This window comes from Podarcis pityusensis (assembly GCF_964106645.2).
Source record: "Podarcis pityusensis genome assembly, chromosome: 18".
NCBI classification, from domain to species: domain Eukaryota; kingdom Metazoa; phylum Chordata; class Lepidosauria; order Squamata; family Lacertidae; genus Podarcis; species Podarcis pityusensis.
The window spans coordinates 1,609,661-1,633,434 of NC_138043.1; the positions used below are offsets into that span (position 1 = coordinate 1,609,661).

The following is a 23,774-nucleotide window of genomic DNA, read 5'->3' on the forward strand; positions in this document are numbered from 1 at the left end:
TGCATTGGGATACAGGGGAATAACAGAGGTTGCGGGTTTTTTGATACTTGCACAATGTTTTGTGCATTGTACAATGGGACCTTGGCAGTCGAACAAATTGGCTCCCGAATGCCGCAAACCCAGAAGTGAATTTGCAAACGTTTTTCGGAAGCCGAACGTCCGACGCGGCTTCCGATCTGAGTGCAGGAAGCTCTTGCATCCAATCGGACGTTGCGCCTTGGTTTTCGACCGTTTTGGGAGCTGAATGGACTCTCAGAACGGATTAAGGTACCGCTGTATATCCCTTCTTACTGCTTAGAATAAATTGAGGTTGCCGTTTCTCTTTCTTTGCGCTGCAAGCGCCGCAAAGCTTCCACATTGCTTGGATTGCGCGTTCTACACAACAATTATTTCTTGGGATTTGGGGTACTGAGGGCTCCTGCTTCCAGCGATTCTCCAATACCCCCAATGGTTTTTTTTGGCAAGGTTTCCATATTTCCGACAAATTCTTGCAATCGTTTTCATTGAGTTACCTATACGGCGATTCTAGCTTTTCATTTTGGGGCGACCATTCCCCCCACAACTGAGAAGAAGCGGGACCTTTTTCAATGTTCCTAAGCCATGGGTAGGCAAACTAAGGCCCGGGGGCCAGATCCGGCCCAGTCGCCTTCTAAATCCAGCCCGCGGACGTTCTGGGAATCAGCATGTTTTTACATGAGTAGAATGTGTGCTTTTATTTAAAATGCATCTCTGGGTTATTTGTGGGGTACAGGAATTCGTTCATTATTCTTTTCCAAAATATAGTCTGGCCCCCCACAAGGTCTGAGGGACAGTGGACCGGCCCCCTGCTGAAAAAGTTTGCTGACCCCTGTCCTAAGCAAAAGCTCACCCCTTCATGATACAGGAAACTGATTTTGGATGCTTTTTTTAAAAAAAAGTCACAATGTTTTAACCCTGCTGCAGACAGAAAGCAGCCTCTGGCTTCCTAGGGGACCCAATTTTGGGGCACAACAGCTTCAACAGCCCCTTTCTCAGATAGACTGCTCCTGCACATGGAAGCTCCACCTGGCCACAAAACAGAAGCTTCGATCAAACCTTTTGCTTCCCCTCTTTCTTAGAAAGGACGAGCGCTGCCAAGGCGAAAGGAAAGACTACAGAACCGCTCAGCCCATCCCGGAATCTCAAACACAGCTGGGGCGGTTGCGGCAAGAAGCCCAAATTATTTTGCGAAAAGCATCAAAGCCGGGAGTTGGGGTTTGAAGAAACCTCCTCAGATGTGACAAGCTCCGGGCAGAGGGAGTGGAAAGGGGTGGCCAGTGTGTTTGTGTGTTGTGGGGGTGGAAAGGAGAGATTACACTTTGCTGTAACCACCTGTAGCTTCAAAATTCGCGAACGTGCACCAACTCGCCCCCACTCCCAAGACACGCACGGGCGCAGAAGCCTCTATAAACACACGCCCCATATTCAAAGCAAACCCCCTCTATCAAACAAAGCACATTTTGCTTTCATGCTCAAAATCAAAGGATGCACGAAGTCGGGAGACCCCCCCCAAAAATGGGGAAATGTACCTTGAACTTTTGCACCTGCGGTTAAAAATAAAAAACGAAGCCTTCTAGCAACCCGTTCTTGCAAACCAGGCTACAAACCCCATTGCCCTAGACCAGGCATAAGGCAAACTCGGCCCTCCAGATTGTTTTGGGACTACAACTCCCATCGTCCCTAGCTAAAAGGACCAGTGGTCAAGGATGATGGGAATTGTAGTCCCAAAACAGCTGGAGGGCGGGGTTTGCCTAGGCCTGCCCTAGACCCTTGGCCCAGGATTGGCTGCTGGAAGTTGGGGGGCGGGGTCTGGCACAACCTCTGGAAGACCCCTGGGGTTTCCCCATATCCCTGGTCTAAAAAGAGGCCTTCTCTGCTCTTGAGAGGGGAAAACCTCTTTCTAAAAAGCGGTCATTCCTTCAGCTCTCGGGGTTATTTGTGGGGCATAGGAATTCGTTTATTTTATATTTCCCCCCAAAATATGTCTGGCCCACCACTAGGTCTGAGGGACAGCCCACGGCTGAAAAAAGTTTGCTGACCCCTGTAAAATTCATGTTAAATTGCTGGTTTAGGGGTTGTATTAAAAGTCTGGAACAGATTAATCCATTTTGCATGACTTTCTATGGGAAAGCGCGCCTTGGTTTTGGAACGCTTTGGTTTTGGAACGGACTTCTCGAATGGATTAAGTTTGAGAACCGAGGTATAGCACCGTATTTGTCACTTTAACCCGAAAGCCTGCCTTCACGGATCGCATTGTGCTCTGCCTGATCGTGAGTAAAACTTTTTGTTACTTACGAATAAGACTGCGGTGCCTTTATTCTTTTAGGAGGGGTCAAAGGGGTATCACCAGGAATAACAGAACATATCTCAATCTGGACAAGCCAGATTAAATATGCTTATTGTCTTAAAGAGACTCACACAAGTCTGCAACCAGCTTTCTGTAAAAGGGGGAAATGCCCTCTGCTGCATAAAGAAACTTGCTAGAGCAAGTTTAAAAAGGTAAAGGGACCCCTGACCATTAGGTCCAGTCGTGGCCGACTCTGGGGTTGCGGCGCTCATCTCGCTTTACTGGCCAAAGGAGCCGGCGTACAGTTTCTGGGTCATGTGGCCAGCAGGACTAAGCCGCTTCTGGCGAACCAGAGCAGCGCACGGAAACGCCGTTTCCCTTCCCGCCGGAGTGGTACCTATTTATCTACTTGCACTTGGACGTGCTTTCGAATTGCTAGGTTGGCAGGAGCAGGGACCGAGCAACGGGAGCTCACCCCGTCATTGTGGGGATTTGAACCACCGACCTTCTGAGCGGCAAGTCCTAGGCTCTGTGGTTTAACCCACAGCGCCACCTGCGTCCCTTACAGCAGTGTTCCCCAACCTTGGGCCGCCAGCTGTTTTTGGACTACAACTCCCATCATCCCTCGCTAGCAAGACCAGTGGTCAAGGATGATGGGAATTGTAGTCCAAAAACAGCTGGAGGCCCAAGGTTGGGGAACACTGCCTTACAGCAAGTTAGAAAGGGTAATATTAATCAATATATCCTCTCCTGTTCCCCGCAACATTCCCACATGTCACCCCTCTCCAGATGTTGTGCCCGAATCCCCACAACTTCCATCATCACCTCTGATGCTGCTTGCGTCATTTATATTATTATAAATTATTATAAAATTATTATTGCCACGCAGGAAACTGGAGTGCCGGCAACAGCAAAAGCAAGACCTCAGGATCCTCGTTTGCGCAACCCTGGAGGACAAAAACCAGAAATACGGGGAGATATCTTCATGGTTACCTGATCCTCCGAACTGTGTGCTAGCCAGAGTCGTTGGTCTGTTTTTCCCATTGGCTACTGGCAGCGGAAACATCTGGGGAAGAAGAGGGGGGAAACAGCGTTAGACACAGATATATATACGTCAGGCGCCAAAAGGCTCCTTAAACCACGGTTGCAGTCGCAAAAACGAAATTTTCCGGTTGCCATTTTGGGGACAAGGTGGCTCTAACGTCTTGATTTTTCTTCATCATCAACCTTTATTATGGTCCAGAGACCCAACAAATCGTTACAAAGCAATACACAATTCAGACAAGCCTACCTCCAGGTTAAATAAGCATTTTGTTCAGAATATAGGGATCATTGGTTCTTGCAACCACCGAGAAAAACTCGTTGGTCCGGTCTTCCAATAGGAACCTGACATAGTGAGCCTCTGATTTTCCCGGGAAAGGGACCAGCAAGGGTAATATCACTTCAGCCCTGGCTTGCTCGTATTTTGCACAGTGCAACAAAATATGTTTTATGGAATCGATGTCTTGAGCACACGAGCAAAGTCTGTCCTGGGAGGGAACTCCTCTCAACACTGCAAAAGGAAAGACGTTTAGTCTGGCTTGGGTGAAAAGCCTTCGATAGTTTGGTACTGTCAGGGTTTTTAATGTAAGATGTTAACTTAAAGACAGGCCCATATTGGGCATTAGGTCCAGTCGTGGCCAACTCTGGGGTTGCGGCGCTCATCTCGCTTTACTGGCCGAGGGAGCTGGCGTTCAGCTTCCGGGTCATGTGGCCAGCAGGACTAAGCCGCTTCTGGCGAACCAGAGCAGCGCACGCAAACGCCTTTTACCTTCCCGCCGGAGTGGTACCTATTTATCTACTTGCACTTTGACGTGCTTTCGAACTGCTAGGTTGGCAGGAGCAGGGACCGAGCAATGGGAGCTCACCCTGTCACGGGGATTAGAACCACCGACCTTCTGATTGGCAAGCCCTAGGCTCTGTGGTTTAACCCAAGCGCCACCCACGTCCCATGCACTACCCGTGTCCCATAAGTGGCCGATAGCCGGGTGCAAAATGTGCCTGGCAAATTTTGAACATCAGGGAAGAGGTTACCTAGACAAGGAGAAGGGGGTGTCAGGGTGGGCAGGTACAGGCAGTATTTAACACCTCCCAAAAGAGTTGGAAAAGGGACCCTTCAATGTCATCTAGTCCGACCCTCCTGTAGTGCGAGAATCTCAGCTAACGTGGCCATGAAACACAGCCTCCCAAATTCTGCTTCGAAACTTCTAAGGAAGGTTTTTTTTTTAAGGACTTCTAAGGAAGTCTGTTCCGCTGCTTTTTAATAGATTGGGTGGGGAAGCAAAATTTAAAAATTAAAAAAACAATGCCCAGGAAATTTCTGCTCGCCTCTAGTTGCAAACTAATTTGACCACCCCCCCTTGCTTTTTTAAATACGCTACACCCCCCCAACAAGAACAAGAGTCAAAGAAGCAAAATCTATTGCTGAAAAGCCGCACAAAAAGCAGACAGCTATGACACCAATCAGAAATTTCAATTTATCACCTAGGGTTGAAAGCGAAAATTCGGACACAAAAGTTTAGCTTTTTTTTTTTAATGGCCAAAGTTCCAAATGAAGTTTTGACGTACGGCAACCCTAACTTCAACAACCCCCCCCCTTCAAAAACATTCAGATAAATCGGAAACTGCCCGTGTGATCACAGCAATATAAACAAGTTTTGGCCCCAGATCAATGCATAAGCCGATCTCTCCAACTCCAAACACACTTGCAGTCTTCCTGGTCAAAGTTTTGCAGGAAAGATCTGTGAAAATATGCATCTTTGATTTGTTCTTCTTCTGTGCTTTCTATCCAACGCTGGGAAGATCTGGGAAGAGGAATGATTTGTTGTTGTTGTTGTTGAGTCGTTTAGTCGTGTCCGCCTCTTGGTGACCCCCTGGACCAGAGCACGCCAGGCCCTCCTGTCTTCCACTGCCTCCCACAGTTTGGTCAAACTCATGCTGGTAGCTTCGAGAACGCTGTCCCACCATCTCGTCCTCTGTCGTCCCCTTCTCCTTGCGCCCTCCATCTTTCCCAACATCAGGGTCTTTTCCAGGGAGTCTTCTCTTCTCACGAGGTGGCCAAAGTCTTGGAGTCTCAGCTTCAGGATCTGTCTTTCCAGTGAGCATTCAGGGCTGATTTCCTTCAGAATGGAGAGGTTTGAGCTTTTTGCAGTCCATGGGACTCTCAAGAGTCTCCTCCAGCGCCAGAATTCAAAAGCATCCATTCTCCGGCGATCATCCTTCTTTATGGTCCAGCTCTCACTTCCATGCATCACTACTGGGACAGTGTTATGAAAGCTACTAACATGAGTTTGACCAAACTGCGGGAGGCAGTGGAAGACAGGAGGGCCTGGCATGCTCTGGTCCAGGGGGTCACAAAGAGGTGGACACCACTAAACGACTAAACAACAACAACAAGACTTCCAACATTGGATTTCCACAGACCTTTCAGTGCTTTCTGCCTGGGTGCTGCTTCCGGGAACTGCAGTGTTCTGGCTACGTCCAGGAAGTTCCAGACATAGGGCAACCCCTAGCGCTGCCGGTCAGTGTAAGAAATACTGCACTTCCTATGTTCTGGCTTAAGATCAATTCTACCTGCGGCGCTTTAAAGCATCGTAACCAGACCAGGCTTTTAAGAAAGCAGAGATATTCCCTGCAATTCGAGGGATGCAAAATCACACCTTTAAATTTTCCCTACACTGCCACCTTAAAATGAAGACAACCTCCCTTCTGAATCTTTTTACGCAGCATCAGAAAAAGAAACAGATTTGCGAACGTGCAAAGGAAACGAATTCAACAACAGAAGGCAGGAGTTCCCTTAAGTTTCTTCCTCCCTCCCTCTCTCTCTCTCTAATTTCCCATGCAGTGTGGAAAAACCACCTTCAATGCGTGCAGCGCTAGAGGACTACAGCTCCCATGATGCAATGTGCTAAAACAACAACACATACACACAGAGAGCTGGCGCAGAAATACGAAAGGAGCCATCCGGAATCCCAAATCTACAATTCTATGCATCTAGGTAAAGGGACCCCTGACCATTAGGTCCAATCGTGGCCGACTCTGGGGTTGCGGCGCTCATCTAGCTTTACTGGCCGAGGGAGCCGGCGTACAGCTTCCGGGTCATGTGGCCAGCAGGACTAAGCCGCTTCTGGCAAACCAGAGCAGCGCACGGAAATGCCATTTACCTTCCCGCCAGAGTGGTACCTATTTATCTACTTGCACTTTGACGTGCTTTCGAACTGCTAGGTTGGCAGGAGCAGGGACCGAGCAACGGGAGCTCAGCCCGTCATTGCGGGGATTCGAACCGCCAACCTTCTGATCGGCAAGCCCTAGGCTCTGTGGTTTAACCCACAGCACCACCCGCGTCCCTCTATGCATCTAGCAGGCACCGAATTTCGAGAAACCGTGTTTATATAATGTGCCGAATTTAGCAACCCAGGTGACCCCTTGCCTGACCAAATGGACTAGAGAAGAGAAAAGAGACTGACGCTGTCAGCTGTCACTCTCTGGGTTGTCTTTTATCTCTCTCCGTGACGTGGCGCCTCTCCCTGGCCTCCTTCCAAGGCTCCTTATCTTAAAAAGTCAAGACCACACGCCCTTCCAAGGCGTGACACAACGCTCTCATCCGACCGCACGTCCCCCGCCAAAAGTCTGCCTCCGTTTGGCTTCCCTCAAGAAAATCAGCAGAAGGCGCCCGAGAAATGGGAGAATGCGTCTTCTTAGAGGAGGCATTCTTACTTGAGAAAGGAGAAAGCTTCCCCATATCTAAAGCCCACTTGATCATCACCTCCTAGACCTGTTCGTCTTTGACCTCCCACTCCAATAATGTATCATACATTTTGGATATTACCTTAGTTTTGTTTCGTAATAACACTTTTTCGAACAATGAAGGTTCGTTTGAGAAACCTTCTTTCTTATCTGACCTGAACACTCCATGCAATCGATGGTACTGGATCCAACCCGTCAGACGTTGTTTAATTTCCTCATAATCTTTAATTACCAATTTATTATCTTTTTCCTTAATCAGATCTTTTCCCCTTTATATGTGGCCCATTCAAATTCCATATTTTTCTTTTTTATCGTAATTGCTTCTAGAGGTGATGCCCACCATGGTGTTTTCGGTTCTAGGAGATCCTTATATTTTATCCATGTTTTAAATGATGATTATAAAGAGGAAGAATGCCTCTTTTTAGAGGCATTCCTACTTGAGAAAGGAGAAAGCGTCTTCCTAGGCCAGAGGATCTGTCCCCCTACTGACGGCGCTCCCACTTCAACTCCCGCCAGAATAGCCAACGGGGAAAAAAATCTGGAAAAGTCGGGGATTCCCCGTCCCTGATTCAAGAATCAGCATTCAGCACTCCATGCAAGAGGCATTTCTGTTTAGAAGAGGCATTCTCTGCAGAGAGATGGAAGAACAACGCTACAAGTGGTACCTTGGTTCTCAAACGCCTTGGTACTCAAACAACTTGGAACCCAAACGCTGAAAACCCGGAAGCAAGTGTTCCGGTTTGCGAACTCTTTCCGGAAGCCAAACGTGCTCTGTTTTGAGTTTTGCACTTCCAATTTGAGCGCCACACTTCCGTTTTGAGTGTTACGCCTGTTTTTGCTGTTTATCTTGCGTTTTTGCAGCTCTTTTTCGTTTTGTTTTTGTGACTGTGTGGAACTGATAGATTGATTGTGTGACTGCAGTACATTCTTTATTGCTTTCGTTTTATGGGTCGACAGTCTTGTTAGCAAAATCCACGTTCAATTGCTGCTTTAGGGGTTGTTTTTAAAAGCCTGGAACGGATCGATCCGTTTTGCATTGCTTTCTATGGGAAAGTGCTGCCTTGGCTTTGGAACGCTTTGGTTTCGGAACGGAATTTCCGGGACGGATTGAGTTTGAGAACCAAGGGACAACTGAAAGCAGGGAATACCTCTTCTTAGATCTCAGGAATGGGGAAGGGCTACACCAGCCTTTCTCAATCTGTGGGTCCCTAGATGTTGTTGAACTACAACTCCCATCACCCCTAGCTAGCAAGGCCAGAGCTCAGGGATGATGGGAGTTGTAAAGGTAAAGGTAAAGGTACCCCTGCCCGTACGGGCCAGTCTTGACAGACTCTAGGGTTGTGTGCCCATCTCACTCAAGAGGCCGGGGGCCAGCACTGTCCGGAGACACTTCCGGGTCACGTGGCCAGCGTGACAAGCTGCATCTGACGAGCCAGCGCAGCACACGGAAACGCTAGTAAGCGGTCCCTATTTATCTACTTGCATCCAGGGTTGCTTTCGAACTGCTAGGTTGGCAGGCGCTGGGACCGAGCAACGGGAGCTCACCCCGCCACGGGGATTCGAACCACCGACCTTTCGATCGGCAAGCCCTAGGCACTGAGGCTTTTACCCACAGCGCCACCCGCGTCCCGATGGGAGTTGTAGTCCAACAAAATCTGGGGGCCCAGAGGTTGAGAACCGCTGGCCTACACCCTTCCAGATATTGTTGGGGGAAAGCCTCTATTTATAAGAGGCCTTCTGAGAGAAGAGAAAGCCTCTTCTTATTAAGTCAGGAATGGGAAAATCTACAGCCCTCTATGTGTTTGTTGACTCCCTCCCACCCCAGCCAGTATGGCCAAAGACCAAGGATGGTGGAGTTTGGAGTCTAGGCAGGGCTCCCAGCTCCCTCTTCCCTGGAGTAAACGAACAGCCTCAACACAACCCGAAGCTTATTTTAGGAAGGGTCTTGACAAAACGGGAAGGTGTGCCAAGGAGGGACAACCAAAGGTCTGGAGACCAAGCCTGATGAGGAACGGTCGAAGGAGCTGGGTATATTCAGCTTGGAAAAGAGGAGACTGAGAGGAGATCGGGAGAGCCACCTTCAAATATCTCTTAAGGGCTGCCACGTGGAAGAGGGAGCAAGCTTGTTTTCGCCCCCTCCGGAGGGCAGGACTCGAACCCGTGTCTTCAAGGGGCAAGAGAGGAGATTCCGACTCAACATCAGGAAGAACTTTCTGACAGGACGAGGTGCTCGGTGGTGGGATGGAAGGTGGTGGGGTCTCCTCCCTTGGAGGTTTTTAAGCAGAGGTGGGCTGGCCACCTGCCATGGACGCTTTAGCTGAGATTCCTGATTCCTTCCTTCCTTCCTTCTCTCTCTCTCTCTCTCTCTCTCTCTCTCTCTCTCTCTCTCTCCTTCCTTCCTTCCTTCCTTCTCTGTCTCCCTTTCCTTCCTTCCCTCTCTCTCCCTTTCTTTCCTTCCTTCCTTCCTTCCTTCCCTTCTTCTCTCTTTCTCCTTCCTTCCTTCTCTCTCTCTCTCTCTCTCTCTCTCTCTCCTTCCTTCCCACCTACCTTCCTTCCTTCCTTCCTTCCTTCCTTCCTTCCTTCTCTCTCTCTCTCTCCTTCCTTCCTTCTTTTTCTCTCTCTTTCCTTCTCTCTCTCCTTCCTTCCTTCCTTCCTTCCCTCCCTCCCTCCCTCCCTCTCCTTCCTTCTCTCTCTCTCTCTCTCTCTCTCTCTCTCTCCTTCCTTCCTTTTCTTCCTTCTCTCTCTCTCTCCCTCCCTCCCTCCTTCCCCTACTCCGCCCCCACCCTCTCTAAGTCTTCACAACAAGGAGACCGTAGCAATTACGCGTCCCCCTTGATACTGCGACGAGGAACAAACAAGTTGGTACCCGCAACCGCTCGCCTCCTTGTGAGTTGCCTCCGTCCGACTCCCTCACTCCAACACACCCAATCCAGCGTAATGCCACCGCTCCCTCCCCTCGTGTTGACATGCGTGTAAAACCCCCGCAAAAAGACAAATAACTAGAGTCTCACTTACCATGCTAAAATCCAAGAGGTCACTTAGCTCCTTGTCGGTCCCGGCTGCGGCCATTCTCTGCTGCTGGTTCATATTCCCCCCAGATTCAATCGTAGTCCGTCCTTTTTATTATAATTATTCCACACCGACAAAGAGGAGGAGAGGAAGGGATGGGAACAGAGAGAGGAGAGGAGGGAGAGAAAGAAAAAGAGATTTGTTTATTTTTTTAATTTAAAATAATATTTGTGAAACGGAGGAACAAAACCACCCAGAAATAAACGTTTCATTTTGCAAAACTATCCCCTCATGCAGGGATCTGCTTTCAAATCCACAAGTGAAATTGAATGGAGGATCCGGGGGGGGGGGGGGGAATCAGCGGGTGCAAATTCACCCCCGCAAACACTTTGATTTATTTCTTTCCAAATGTTCCACCCCGTATTTCTGGGCTAGACGGACTGCAAGGTGACGTCCACAGTTCCCCCCCCCCCCCAAATTATTAGTTTTCTCTCATAACACACAGACAAAATCACAAAAGAAAAGCATTACATTTGACACAACATAAAAACTTAACAACAATAAAAACACACAAAATAAAAGAAGATTTCTTTTCTTCTTATTCCCCGGTATATTTACATTGCTGAAAGACTTCCTGGACACCCTCTGATCTGGATTTTATCATATGACATATTTAGCAGTTCCCAATTTCATATTTATAACATCGGTATCTGGAGAAGTCCACAGTTTTTGCAGGGGTGGGTGGCGAATTTGTGAAATGAAAACAGGATTTTTATTTTTGCAGGAAGGGAAGGGAGTGGGAAATAGAGAACACTTTTATCCTGGGTACCTTTCGAGGCTCTACATCAAATGCCTTTGGCCATCCTTGAAAAACCGATAAACTATCACTACTCAAGAGAGAAATAAAGGTAAAAGGACCCCTGACCGTTAGGTCCAGTCGTGGCCGACTCTGGGGTTGCGGCGCTTATCTCGCTTTACTGGCCGAGGGAGCCGGCGTCCAGCTTCCAGGTCATGTGGCCAGCAGGAGTAAGCCACTTGTGGCGAACCAGAGCAGCGCACGGAAACGCCATTGACCTTTCCTCCGGAACGGTACCTATTTATCTACTTGCACTTTGACGTGCTTTCAAACTGCTAGGTTGGCAGGAGAGGGACCGAGCAGCGGGAGCTCACCGCGTCACGGGGATTCGAACTGCCGACCTTCTGATTGGCAAGCACAGGAGGCTCAGTGATTTAGACCACAACTAGACTAAAGGTAAAGGTAAAGGGACCCCTGACCGTTACGTCCAGTCGCGGACAACTCTGGGGTTGCAGCGCTCACCTCGATTTACTGGCCAAGGGAGCCAGCATACAGCTTCCGGGTCATGTAAGCCACCTCTGGCGAACCAGAGCAGCGCATGGAAATGCCATTTACCTTCCCGCCGGAACGGTACCTATTTATCTACTTGCACTTTGATGTGCTTTCGAACTGCTAGGTTGGCAGGAGAGGGACCGAGCAGCGGGAGCTCACCGCATCACAGGGATTCGAACTGCCGACCTTCTGATTGGCAAGTCCTAGGCTCTGTGGTTTAACCCACAGCGCCACCCGCGTCCCTTACTCAAGAGAGAAAACAGCACGCAAATAGAAATGCTAAAGCCTTGGGAAGGCGGAGGTTTTCAGAAAAGAAGGGGTAGACCCAGTTTCCCCCCTCCATTTCCCCCCCAAATGGGCATGAGAACTGGGGGGGAGAACCACCCCACAAACCTTCACATAACCACGCACAAAGCTTATTCTTTTGACGACAGCAGATTGCTTTTCTCAAGTTTGTGCATTTGTGAGAGTGTTAGAAACGCAGATACTGTATTTTCCGCTCTATAAGACGCACCAGACCACAAGACGCACCAAGTTTTTGGAGGAGGAAAATAAGGAAAAAATATTCTGAATCCCAGAAGCCAGAACAGCAAGAGGGATCGCTGCGCAGCGAAAGCAGCAATCCCTCTTGCTGTTCTGGCTTCTGGGATAGCTGCGCAGCCTGCATTCGCTCCATAAGACGCACACACATTTCCCCTTTCTTTTTAGGAGGGAAAAAATCAGTCTTATAGAGCAAAAAATACGGTAAGCTTGACGCTAAACGGCTCCTTAAACCAGGGTTGCGGTTGCCAAAATGGAATCTAAGATGGTTCTAAACTCCTATTTTGCAAAGGATGGGCTGGCTGGGATGGATTCTCAGCTGCACATCTGGCTGGGAGTTCGGAGGACAACCTTGAACTGGGCTAAGAGGTCTGGGAACTTAAAAGGAGGAAAGTCCCTTGATCCAAGGACAGTACGGGTATATATTGGCCTCTTCCGACCTCTTTTTTTGAATGGGGACACGGACCATTCATAACGTGGGAATATTCTTCCCAATGGTGAACAGGGGGAAGCAAAGACAAGCGACAAGAATTCACTATAATGCCGTTCGCTGCTCCAGCTCAGGCTGCACAAAAGTAGAATTTTGGTCTCTGAAATTCATTATAATAATAATAATAATAATAATAATAATAATAATTTATTATACCCCACCTGTCTGGCTGGGTTTCCCCAGCCACTCTGGGCGGCTTCCAACAAAACACTAAAATACAACAACCTATTAAACATTAAAAGCTTCCCTAAACAGGGCTGCCTTCAGATGTCTTCTAAAACTTTGGTTGTTATTTTTCTCTTTGACATCTGGTGGCAGGGCGTTCCACAGGGCGGGCACCACCACCGAGAAGGCCCTCTGCCTGGTTCCCTGTAACTTCTCTTCTTGCAGTCAGGGAACCGCCAGAAGGCCCTCGGAGAGGGACCCCGGTGTCCGGGCTGAACGATGGAGGCGGAGACGCTCCTTCAGGTCTACTGGACCAAGGCTGTTCCATTCCAATGGTGCAGATAAAATATTGTGGATAGGATTCTACGGGGTGGGGTCTTAAGTGTCCAGATCCAAGGATCCCCTGATGGCAGAGACGTCAGATGTCATCCTGGCACCCAGGCGTCTTCACATGGTCGCAAGCGGCCGAAAGCAAGGTGCAAAATGCGCCTGGCAAATTTCGAACGCCGTGGAAGGGGTCGCCCAGAGAAAAATACACCTTGCAGATCTCCAATGCTGGCACGGACACTGGGAAAAGGCCACTGATGGCACAACGTTGGAGACCCCCTGCTCTGGCTTCTAGGGTTGTCGGACCGCTAGGTGGGCTCGAATCTCTAGGTGAGCAAGAGGGTCTTTAACAATGACAATAAAGGTATTAAGTATGTCCCACAGAGGAACTTACGGTCTTCAAACAAAAACATCTTGAAGGTCCCAGGCCACAGAGAGGTTAGGCTAGCCTCAACTAGAGCCAGGGCTTTTTTGGCTGTGGCCCCGATCTGGCGGAACGCTCTGTCACAAGAGACTAGGGCCCTGTGGGACCCTGACATCTTTCCGCAGGGCCTGCAAGACGGAGCTGTTCCACCAGGCCTTTGGTCAGGGCACAGCCTGACTCCCTCCCTTTGGCAATCTTCACAGAACTCTAGCCCAATGGTTGTCATCAATTTGATTTGAATTAATTTTATAATGAAATGATTTTAGAATGTTGCACTATTTTATTGTTGTTAGCTGCCCTGAGCTCGGCTCCGGCTGGGGAGGGCGGGATATAAATAAAATTTATTATTATTATTAAGAGGACTGTGCCTGCAGCTTGCAAGCTTCAGTGTGGATGGAACAAGCCGCAAAGCACTGCATGGACTCTGAGAGCAAGTGGCTACCCCCCATCACTTCCCTTCTCCCAATTAACCTCCGTCTCCAAAGCTTAGTAGATGGGGGGGGAAGAATCACCAGGGTGCACCCCTGGGTGTTACCAACCGGCTGCTTTTCTGACGCACACATGCATTTGGCAATTGTGTACTGCACACTTCAGCGTGGCAGGAACAGGCCGCAAAGTATTGCATGGACTCTGAGAGCGAGTGGCTTCTCCCCACCACTTCCCTTCTCCCAATTAACCTCTGTCTCCAAAGTTTAGTGGATGTAGGGCATAGCTGTCAAGAGTCCCTTATTTGGCGGGACAGTCCCTTATCCCAGCGCCATGTCCCGCTGCTGTCCCTTATTGATGATGTCCCTTAAATAAGCTACTGAAGGTAATGGGGGCCTTTCTATGTCCAGCTGTCCTTTGTCAACAACAAATTGTTGCTTTTTTGTGTTGAATATATGCTATATGGTAATTTATGGACCTAAGAGGTATCTAAAGCCATTTGCACGCAACAAAATATGTATTTTATCAAAGTAATTGTTGATCCCTTATTTTGGCTGTTGATCCCTTATTTTCAATTTTGTAAGTTGACAGCTATGATGTAGGGCTTGTTCCTTTTACACATATTTGCACGAGAAAACCTACACACAACTACAGAATCAGATAATCCTTTAATACTGTGCAAACCTTACCGGTGTCTATAAGACCACCATCCCCGCACAGGAATATTATAAATATATCTTCTGTGGAACACTTACGTCCAGCCGGAATGAGCCCTTAAAACTCCAATAATGGGTTGTTCTCCAGAGCCGGTCCAACTCAGAATAGACCCATTAGAGAAAGGAAGGCATGGCTCCCTTGCTTTCCTTACTCAAGAGGAGAAATGAGTTGGCCACAGCCCAATACCCTATTGCAGGCACCCCCAAACTCGGCCCTCCAGATGTTTTGGGACTACAACTCCCATCATCCCTAGCTAACAGGACCAGTAGTCAGGGATGATGGGAATTGTAGTCCCAAAACTTGGGGAATGAGCATAACTCGGTGGCTCCAAACGTAGGCATTCCCAAATTCAATTATCACCATCTCCATGTAGGGCAGTCGGGGTTGGGGGGAGGGAAGACTTGCACCCAAGACCCTGGAGAACTGCTGCTGGTCAGTGTAATAAATAATAATAATAATAATAATAATAATAATAATAATTTATTATTTATATCCCACCCATCTGGCTGGGTTTCCCCAGCCACTCTGGGCGGCTCCCAACAGAAGATCAAAAACACGATAAAGATTCAAACATTAAAAGCTTCCCTAAACAGGGCTGCCTTCAGATGTCTTCTGAAAGTTAGAGAGTTTTCTATTTCCTTGACATCTGGCGGGAGGGCACCACCACCGAGAAGGCCCTCTGCCTGGTTCCCTGTAACCTCACTAGGTCAGGCGGAGAGGCAGCGACTGGCCCAAAGTCACACCCGGTGAGCTTCAGGGCCAGGGGAGATTTGAACCCGGGTCTCTCAGTTCCCAGTAAGTCACTCTAAGCCCTAAATCATACTGGCTCTCTGATTTTCCCATCAGCCACTCTGGGCGGCTTCCAGTACATAGAAAAACAGAATAAAACTTCAAATATTAAAAGCTTCCCTAAACAGGGCTGCCTTCAGATGTCATCTAAAAGATAGTTGTTTATTTCCTTAACATCTGATGGGAGGGTGTTCCACAGGGCGGGGGCCACCACAGAGAAGGCCCTCTGCCTGGTTCCCTGTAACCTCACTTCTCACAGGGAGGGAACCGCCAGAAGGCCCTCGGGAGAGGGACCCCGGTGTCCGGGGTGGAGACGCTCCTTCATGTATACTGGGCCATTTAGGGCTTTCAAGGTCAGCACCAACACTTTGAATCAGGGGTCAGCAATCTTTTTCAGCAGGGGGCCAGTCCACGGCCCCTCAGACCTTTTGGGGGGCCAGACTATATTTTGGAAATAAAAATGAACGAATTCCTATGCCCCACAAATAACCCAGAGATGCATTTTAAATAAAAGCACACATTCTACTCATGTAAAAACACGTTGATTCCTGGACCGTCTGTGGGCCAGATTTAGAAGGCGATTGGGCCATTTCTGGCCCCCGGGCCTTAGTTTGCGTACCCATGTTTGAATGGTTCTCGGAAACGTCCTGGGAGCCAATGTAGGTCTTTCAGGAGCGGTGTTATACGGTGTAGACAGCATTGGCTGAGACAGCACTGAGCAAGGATCTGATTCAGTTTAAAGCAGTTTTCACTTCGGAAACCCTGAGGACTAAAACCTTGTTTAATTTCAGGAAAGAGCGTCATGAGTACCTACATTGAACGCTTAAGTTCCCAGGTTCTGACACCCCCCACAAGCAGCTCTAGGTGGGGCTGAGAATGACCCTGGCCTGAAATTCCCCCAGGGAAGAGAATGTCTCTTCTCTTGTTACGAGAAAGGACGGGTCCATTCAGCGATAAAACGGCCCGCACCTTTGCAAACTCAGCAGGGCCCGGCATGCAGTGGCGTAGCGTGGGTTGTCAGCACCCCCCAAGGCAAGTAATTTGCGCCCCCTAACCCGTGGATTTGCGCCCCCTAACCCTAACCCCCAGATGTTGCGCCCGGTGCGGCCGGCCCCCCCTGCACCCCCCACGCTACGCCACTGCCGGCATGGTTTGGAATTGGATGGGAGACCGTGTCTTGAGACCTCTGGCATTGCGGCGGGCTGGGACAGATATCCTTTGGAGTTCCCTTTCAACTCACAGGTTCTTGGTTCTTATGAAACCTGTATCCCTTCAGACGTTGAAGGATTTCCTCAGCCACAGCCAGCAGGGCCAAAAGACAGGAGTCCAGAAATATCTCAAAGTCACCAGCCCAACAACAGCAGCTTTTCCCCCCCAGCACAGAAGCTGCTCCTGCAATTTCTGGATCCGACCCTCCAAAGCTGCAATCCAGGTTTTTTTTTATCCTACGCTCCTTTGGTCCATAATGCACCCGCGGTTAAGGATCACAGATCCACCAGTTTCAAGGGTCGGTACGAGAAAATAAAAATGGAATTGCGGTCATTTAGTCCATGGGTAGGCAACGTAAGGCCCGGGGGCCGGATCCGACCCAATCGCCTTCTAAATCTGGCCCGCGGACGGTCCGGGAATCAGTGTGTTTTTACATGAGTAGAATGTGTGCTTTCATTTAAAATGCATCTCTGGGTTATTTGTGGGGCATAGGAATTCGTTCATTATTCTTTTTTCAAAATATAGTCCGGCCCCCAACAAGGTCTGAGGGGCAGTGGCCCGGCCCCCTGCTGAAAAAGTTTGCTGACCCCTGATTTAGTCCAAACCCTTGGCAATGCAGGAAGCTTTTGCCCAACGACTGTGGGTTCGAGAAACACCATGAAACTCAGGGTCACGCAACCGACAAAAGGAAACAGACACAGAACGAAACCGGCGGAACTCCCTGCCATTAGACGTCCATTTAATGCAAAAACAATATAATAATGCATGGAGCGATATGCTTGTTTCTGAGAAAGGCCGGGGTGGCGTTGCAAGGAAATTGTACTTTGCACGTGCTCTTCTGCCCACAAACATTGCTGGATACACACACAGGAGAGGACTGGCTCAAATCTCAGAGAATTACAGCAACAGGACCAGATCTCCAGATTTACCATATTTTTTGCTCTATAAGACTCACTATTCCCCTTCTAAAAAGAAAGAGGAAATGTGTGTGCGTCTTATGGAGCGAATGCAGGCTGCGCAGCTATCCCAGAAGCCAGAACAGCAAGAGGGATTGCTGCTTTCACTGCGCAGCGATCCCTCTTGCTGTTCTGGCTTCTGAGATTCAGAATATTTTTTTTCTTGTTTTCCTCCTCCAAAAACTAGGTGCGTCTTATAGAGCGAAAAATACGGCATTTACTTTTCATTTGTTTTGGAAGGAAGTATATTTCCTCTTGACCACAATGGCCACACTAAAATGAGATAGCTGTCGGTTTCTACTCTGGCCTCCCCAAATGTGCTCGGTTGCTGCAAAGTGCAAAGTCAATTTATTCTTCGTGTGGTGCAGTGGTTAGAGTGTGGGACTAGGGACCTGGGAGAGCAGGATTCGAATCCACCCTCCGCCCCAAAGCTGATGAGGAGACCTTGTCTCGGCCAACATCTCTCAGGCTAACCTACCTCACAGGGTTGCCGTGAGCCTTGGTAAAAAGGTGGGAGATAAATGTAATAATGATGATGATGATGTAAAAGTAAAGGGACCCCTGACCGTTAGGTCCAGTCATGGCCAACTCTGGGGTTGCGGCGCTCATCTCGCTTTATTGGCCGAGGGAGCCGGCGTACAGTTTCTGGGTCATGTGGCCAGCAGGACTAAGCCGCTTCTGGCGAACCAGAGCAGCGCACGGAAATGCCATTTACCTTCCCGCTGGAGTGGTACCTATTTATCTACTTGCACTTTGACGTGCTTTCGAACTGCTAGGTTGGCAGGAGCAGGGACCGAGCAACGGGAGCTCACCCCGTCATTGCGGGGATTCGAACCGCCGACCTTCTGATTGGCAAGCCCTAGGCTCTGTGGTTTAACCCACAGCGCCACCCGCGTCCCTACTTGCAAAGCCGCTAGTCCACATCAAACAGACATTTGAAGAGTGGAAGAATCGAATGCATGTTTACTCCGTGGGAAATCCCACTGGGTCCAGTGAGGGCTTACTCCCATGTAAGCAGGCTCCGGACTGCAGCGCAACAACACAACATCTCCCCTGTTTACTTGGTGCAGGATTAAGCCTTGTTAAATGCGGAGGCCTTACTTCTGAGTATGCAAACCCATCCAAACCAGCCATCATTTGTTAAAAAGACAAACAAACAAACCTGCTATTTAGATTGTGTGTGTGTCGTCATTCCCCCAAACACAACCCGGCTTCTATTTTACATCATGTTTAAGAATTTAGAAGGGCTATCTCCAAAAACACCTGGCAATTTTTACCTTTTTCTTTACGCCGGCCTTCCTCAGGCCGCATTTAAAACTGAGAAGCCAACTGGGGATTGGGGAGGGGGCAAAAAAATAATGTGTATTTTTAAAAAATCTGTGCTCAAAAGCGATATATTCTTTGCTGATCCGGAGACCTGTGTGTGTTCATGGGTTGGGAACACAAATTTACTAGCAGGTGGCAATGGGGGGGGGGGGAGAAGCACAGTAAATATGTATCGAACCACACACCCTTGGGGGGGGGGGTCAGTCAGGACACAGGGACCCGTGCCACCCACAGAGAATTTCGCTTCCCCACCGAATGTTTCTACAGATATGGATATTGTTGCATGGGAGAAAAACGTAATGTCAATATTGACTGCTTCCTTGCATTCTGGGATGGTTTGGGAGGGGGGTTAAGCTGTGGGGAGGATTTATCCCACACATACATTCCTCCACCCAGTGGGCAGAACCCCCAAAACAGCTTATGCGTCTTGCCACCCTAAGGCGTTGCTGGAAATGTGTGGGATACCGGGGTTCTCGCTGGTCTGGGAAGGAGACCGGGGGTCCCAGGCCTTGGGGGGGGGGTTGTTCCCAGGCCTGCCCCTTCGCTCTCTGCAAACCCCACCCCCCCATGTGAAAAAGGGCAAGGACAGATCAAGACCCAAGGGCAAAAAATATGGGGGGACGACGACACAGGCAAGGCCCGATTCTGCACTGCACCTGCCTCCGTAAAAAATAAAAATAAAAAAATTCGGTATACAGAAAGGCCACGCCTCCACACACAAAAATATTGTGGAATTAAAAGGGGGATTTCTACCTTCCCGGTGCGCCGCCCCCCCCCAAAGAAAAAAACTCCCTCCCCTATTGCACTTCAACCGGACTCAGTTCCTGAGCCTTCTCCTGCCAGGGCTGAGAGTTTTATGAGTTTAGGACAAAGAGTTTCTAGCCAGTCTCACCCAACCCTCCTCCTTTTTCGACTGCATCCCTCCCCCTTCTCCCTTCCTCCATCTCTCTCTCTTCTCTCCCCCCCCCCCTTCTTGTCCTCCAAAACCAATTCCCACAGCACCCACTTTGTAATAATATATTTTTTAAAAAATCCCAGCAGGCAGGGTTGACAATACTTTGGAGCGCAATCGAAGCGTTTGACCCCCCCCCCAGTGCAATTTAACACACACACTGGGGAAAAATGGGGTGGGGGCGAGGGGGTGGGGGGGAGAGAGAGGGGAAGGCATCGCACACAAAGCAGAAGAAGGGGGCAGGTCCGGCCTCGTGTGCACTCGCAAGAAAAGTTTGCAGAGGCACACACAAAGCTGCCTGCAGCTGCCATTCACACACAGAGAGAGCTTTTTACTGGGGGGGGGGGGGAATCCACAGACAGACAGGCAGACCTTCCCCCCTCCCCCAAAAAATGAGTTTAATTCAGCAGGCCAGACATCTCTTTTGCATGCAAACAGCTGCTGCTTTGGACCCCTCCAAAATAAAAATTCAAAATAATTGCAAGTGCCACCATTATGGTATTACAGTTCAGCCCACAGAGACAAATGTGATCTATCCTATTTTTGCAAGCTACACACAAACAGAGTTGCTAAATCGGAGGATCTGGTCTTACGGCGCAAACCTTGCTGGTGTCCGAAAGATCAGCACATATACAGAAATACCATAAATATGTCTTTCCACGTTTAAAACCTGGGAGTGTGGGCCTGGGGAAACGGCGACTCCATTAATATTAAGTCCTCGTAATTCCACATGCAAACAGAAATATAAATATATCTTCCGACAGCAACTTGTGCAAAACAAGCTTCCAGGTTGTCTGCATAGACAAGGCAGAATAAAATGTATTTTTGGAAGAGTTTTTGCACTCCCTGGTTAAGACACAGACTAGCAGGAGGGACGGGAAATTTGCACACACAATGGGACTTCAGACAAAACTTAGGATGGTGTGTGTGTGTGTGTGTGTTTGGGAGGGGGAGGAGACAGAGGAAGGCAAACTGATGTCCACAAACAGGCCAAATCAACCCGAGACAATTGTTTCAGACAAGCAAACACGTGCAAAAAAACCAAAAAAAACCATCAAGCGGCCTTTTAAGAAACCACCAATGGCCCAAACTTCCCTGAAGTCATTTCTTTTTGTCCAAAAACTCAGCCTTATTCGGGGAGCTCCTTTGTGAAATTAAGGTTTGTTTTGTGCCAAAAGAGTGATACGTTCTATGGCTTCATTTTGCTAACAATAAGGGGAGTTGTGGGGTATGGGGGGAAGGCAGAGAATAAAATCTGTGGTGGAAAAAGGGACATTAAATTTGGGGAGCCTGTCTGGGAAAGGCTGGCTTGTGAGAAGGTGGAGACTGGGAACCTGTAAAAGAGGAATAATCTGCCCATGTGGTAGAGGCCTACCTGGAAAAACACAAAACTCAAGCCATTCCTAATTCTTATTTACTGGATCTTTCAGGGTCAGCGGGCAGGCGTGGATGGTGCACAGTGGCCGGCCGAAATTATGGGACGTCAAGCAAGAGGAATAAAAAATGGGGGATTAAAACGGGAGAGATTATGATGTAACTATATACATTACTTTCTCAGAGGCACCAGCCACTAGCAGAAAGTCGGATAGGCAGAAGTGTATATTCAAAGGGACTGTTAAAAAAACTCTCTGGGAGACGAAGAACTCGGGATCAAGACCACCTCTGGGAACAACTCTGCGGTTGCCCCACACCTCCCCATCAAAACCCTCTTTTCGCACAGGTAAATTTGTGGGGGAAAGTTTGCAGTCAGGGTACTGTACAATTGTACAGTTTGATATAATCTGATACAGTTCGATATACCGTAGGTGGTTGTTAATGGGGTGAATTGGGTGTGAAATTCGGGGTGTCGTCCCCCCCCCCCCACATACACCTCAAGGAAAAATAAACTCCTGGAATTCAAAAGCTGCTAGTGTAACCGGTTCAAAAAAATTTAAGACAACAACAACAACACCACAACAACACACACAGACAGAGCCAACAAGCACAATGTGGCCTGACTGTATTCCATAAGTCCACGAGGCAGGAAAATGGGGAGGCTGGACCCCCCCCTCACACACAAAAAACAGAACTTTCAAATAGTTCTAGATACAGTAGCAGTAGCAGCCCCCCCAAAAAAGAACATTTAACTGGGAGGTGGAAAGAAGTTAGGGAGACCCTCTCTCTCCCCCCCCCTTTTCCTTGCTTCCACTAACTTCCCGCCCCATAAAGTTTAACACCACTTCCGGGGGGGGGGGGAGAGGAGAGAGAGAGAGAGAGAGAAAGAAAGGGCAAGAGAGGGAGAAGGAATCCCTCACCATTTTTTAAAATAAAAAAATAAATAAATTGCAGGGGGGGTGGCGATAGGGATGCGGGGTGGCGGTGGGGTGGGGAGAGGGGGGCCCCCCGAGGAAAGTCTCGCAGAAACGGCCAAGTTAAGTTTCCACCACGGTGGGGTCTTTAAGTCTGACCTGAGCGCGCCCCCCCCCACCCGCCGCCCCACACAAAATAGTTCCGAGGAGGAGGAGGAGGAGTCAAAAGTGAACATCCCCCCCCCCCAAATTAAAAGTAGCAGCCCTTTCCCCCCCTCCCCCCGTTCCTCCAGCTTACCTGCTCAGTTTGTGGCGAAATATGGGGGGCGCGGGTGCGGGTGGGGGGCGTCCGCGTCACATCCACGGCTGGCTCGCGTTGATCCCCGGGGCGCAGCCGGGGTGCGCGCGCCCCGGTCCGTCTCCTAAACCTTCCTATTGTTCTCCCGGCGGCGGCTGTGGCAAGGCTTGGCGGAGGCGGCGTTCCCAAACCCCCCCTCCCTCCCCACCTCTTTTTTTTTTAAATAACAATGTAATAATAATTTTTTAAAAAAAGAGATACAGAGAGGCGAAGGGCTACAATGTAGCAAAAAAAATAAGCAAAACAGGGAAGGGAGCAAGGAAAGGAATTTTAAAAGAGAGAGAGAGGGAGGGAAGGAAGGAAGGAAGGGGAAAGAGATTAAAAGGAGGAGAGAGGACGGGAAGGTTCGGGGTTCCGCGCGCGCCCCGTCCCGGCGCCCGGATTGGCCGCGCCGAGCGTTCGATCGGATGTTTGGCCCGCGCCGAACGTTCGATCGGATGTGCCGAGCGTTCGATCGGATGTGCGAGCGTTCGATCCCCTTTGATGTGCCCTCGCCGACGTTCCACTCGCTCCGGCGGCCGCGGGGGAGGGAAGGAAGGAAGGAGGGAAGGAGGGAGGGAAGGGGGGGTGGGAAGGAAAGTAAAAGTGTCTCTCCTGGGTTTTTCCCCCCTCCCCTCTTTTCTTTCCTCTCTTTTTTTTCCTCCCCCCTTTTCTCTCTCTCTCTCTCTTTTTCCTCTCCCCTCCTTTTTTTCTCTTTCTTTCTTTCCTCCGGCTCCCCCCTTCTTTTTAGGGTTTGATCCGCTGGCTCATCGTTGCAAGAGGCTTTTCGCTTCGCTTCTCTCTCTCTCCGTGGGTTTCTGTTTCTCTGCCCCCCCTCCCTCCCTCCCCCGCGGCTCGCTCGCTCGCTCGCTCGCTGGGGCAGGCAAAGGCGGACGGGCGCCCCCTTCTCCTCCTGTGCTTACACACGCATCCACACACACACACACACGCGTCAAGGCCTGCCTTCCCCGACGTATCCTTCCGCCGCATCAACCACCATTACGACCAGCTGCACAACTTTGAAAAAAAAAATAATTAAAAAAATAATAATGAACGGGGTGGGGAGGGAAGGAAGGAGTTTGGGTGGCTGGCTCTGCCCACGAGGCTCCGTCCCTCTCGTCCGCCGCCCCCTCCTCTCGCCAGCTCCCAAATACTTAAGAAGAGAGAGGGGAGAAATTCGGATTTTTCAGCATTGTGATTTAAAAGGGCTATCTCCCCAGAATAGGGTCTCTAGCAGGGCGCGCAAGCTTTTTCTTCCCCTTTAAGAAAAATACACACACTCCCCCCCCCCACAGCAGATCCCAATGTATTTATTTTAATTTTTTAGGTGTGCGGGGGCCCGTGGAAGAGATGAAAGCGGTCGATTAAATGGCTGCCCTCG

General features: G+C 49.4%; 2 protein-coding genes across 11 annotated transcripts in view; one reads left to right on the top strand and one right to left on the bottom strand.

The window, feature by feature from the left end:
- The window catches only part of TCF3 (transcription factor 3), an 85,325-nt gene extending 62,739 nt beyond the window's left edge, over positions 1–22,586 (bottom strand). For 4 of the 9 annotated variants that reach the window (XM_080988928.1, XM_080988926.1, XM_080988927.1 and 1 more), the window contains exons 1-3: positions 22,355–22,583; positions 10,106–10,206; positions 3,299–3,371 (exon numbers count right to left, since the gene is read on the bottom strand). In XM_080988928.1, the coding sequence (XP_080845054.1) occupies positions 3,299–3,371; positions 10,106–10,177 (145 nt within the window). In that variant the 5' untranslated portion in view covers positions 10,178–10,206; positions 22,355–22,583. Of the gene's footprint in view, positions 1–3,298; positions 3,372–10,105; positions 10,207–22,354 lie in introns of all 9 variants that reach the window. The other 5 variants (XM_080988932.1, XM_080988931.1, XM_080988929.1 and 2 more) reach the window with 3 other exon arrangements.
- Positions 1–23,774, top strand: part of KISS1R (KISS1 receptor) — a 299,078-nt gene that overhangs the window by 191,000 nt on the left and 84,304 nt on the right. The window lies entirely within an intron of this gene.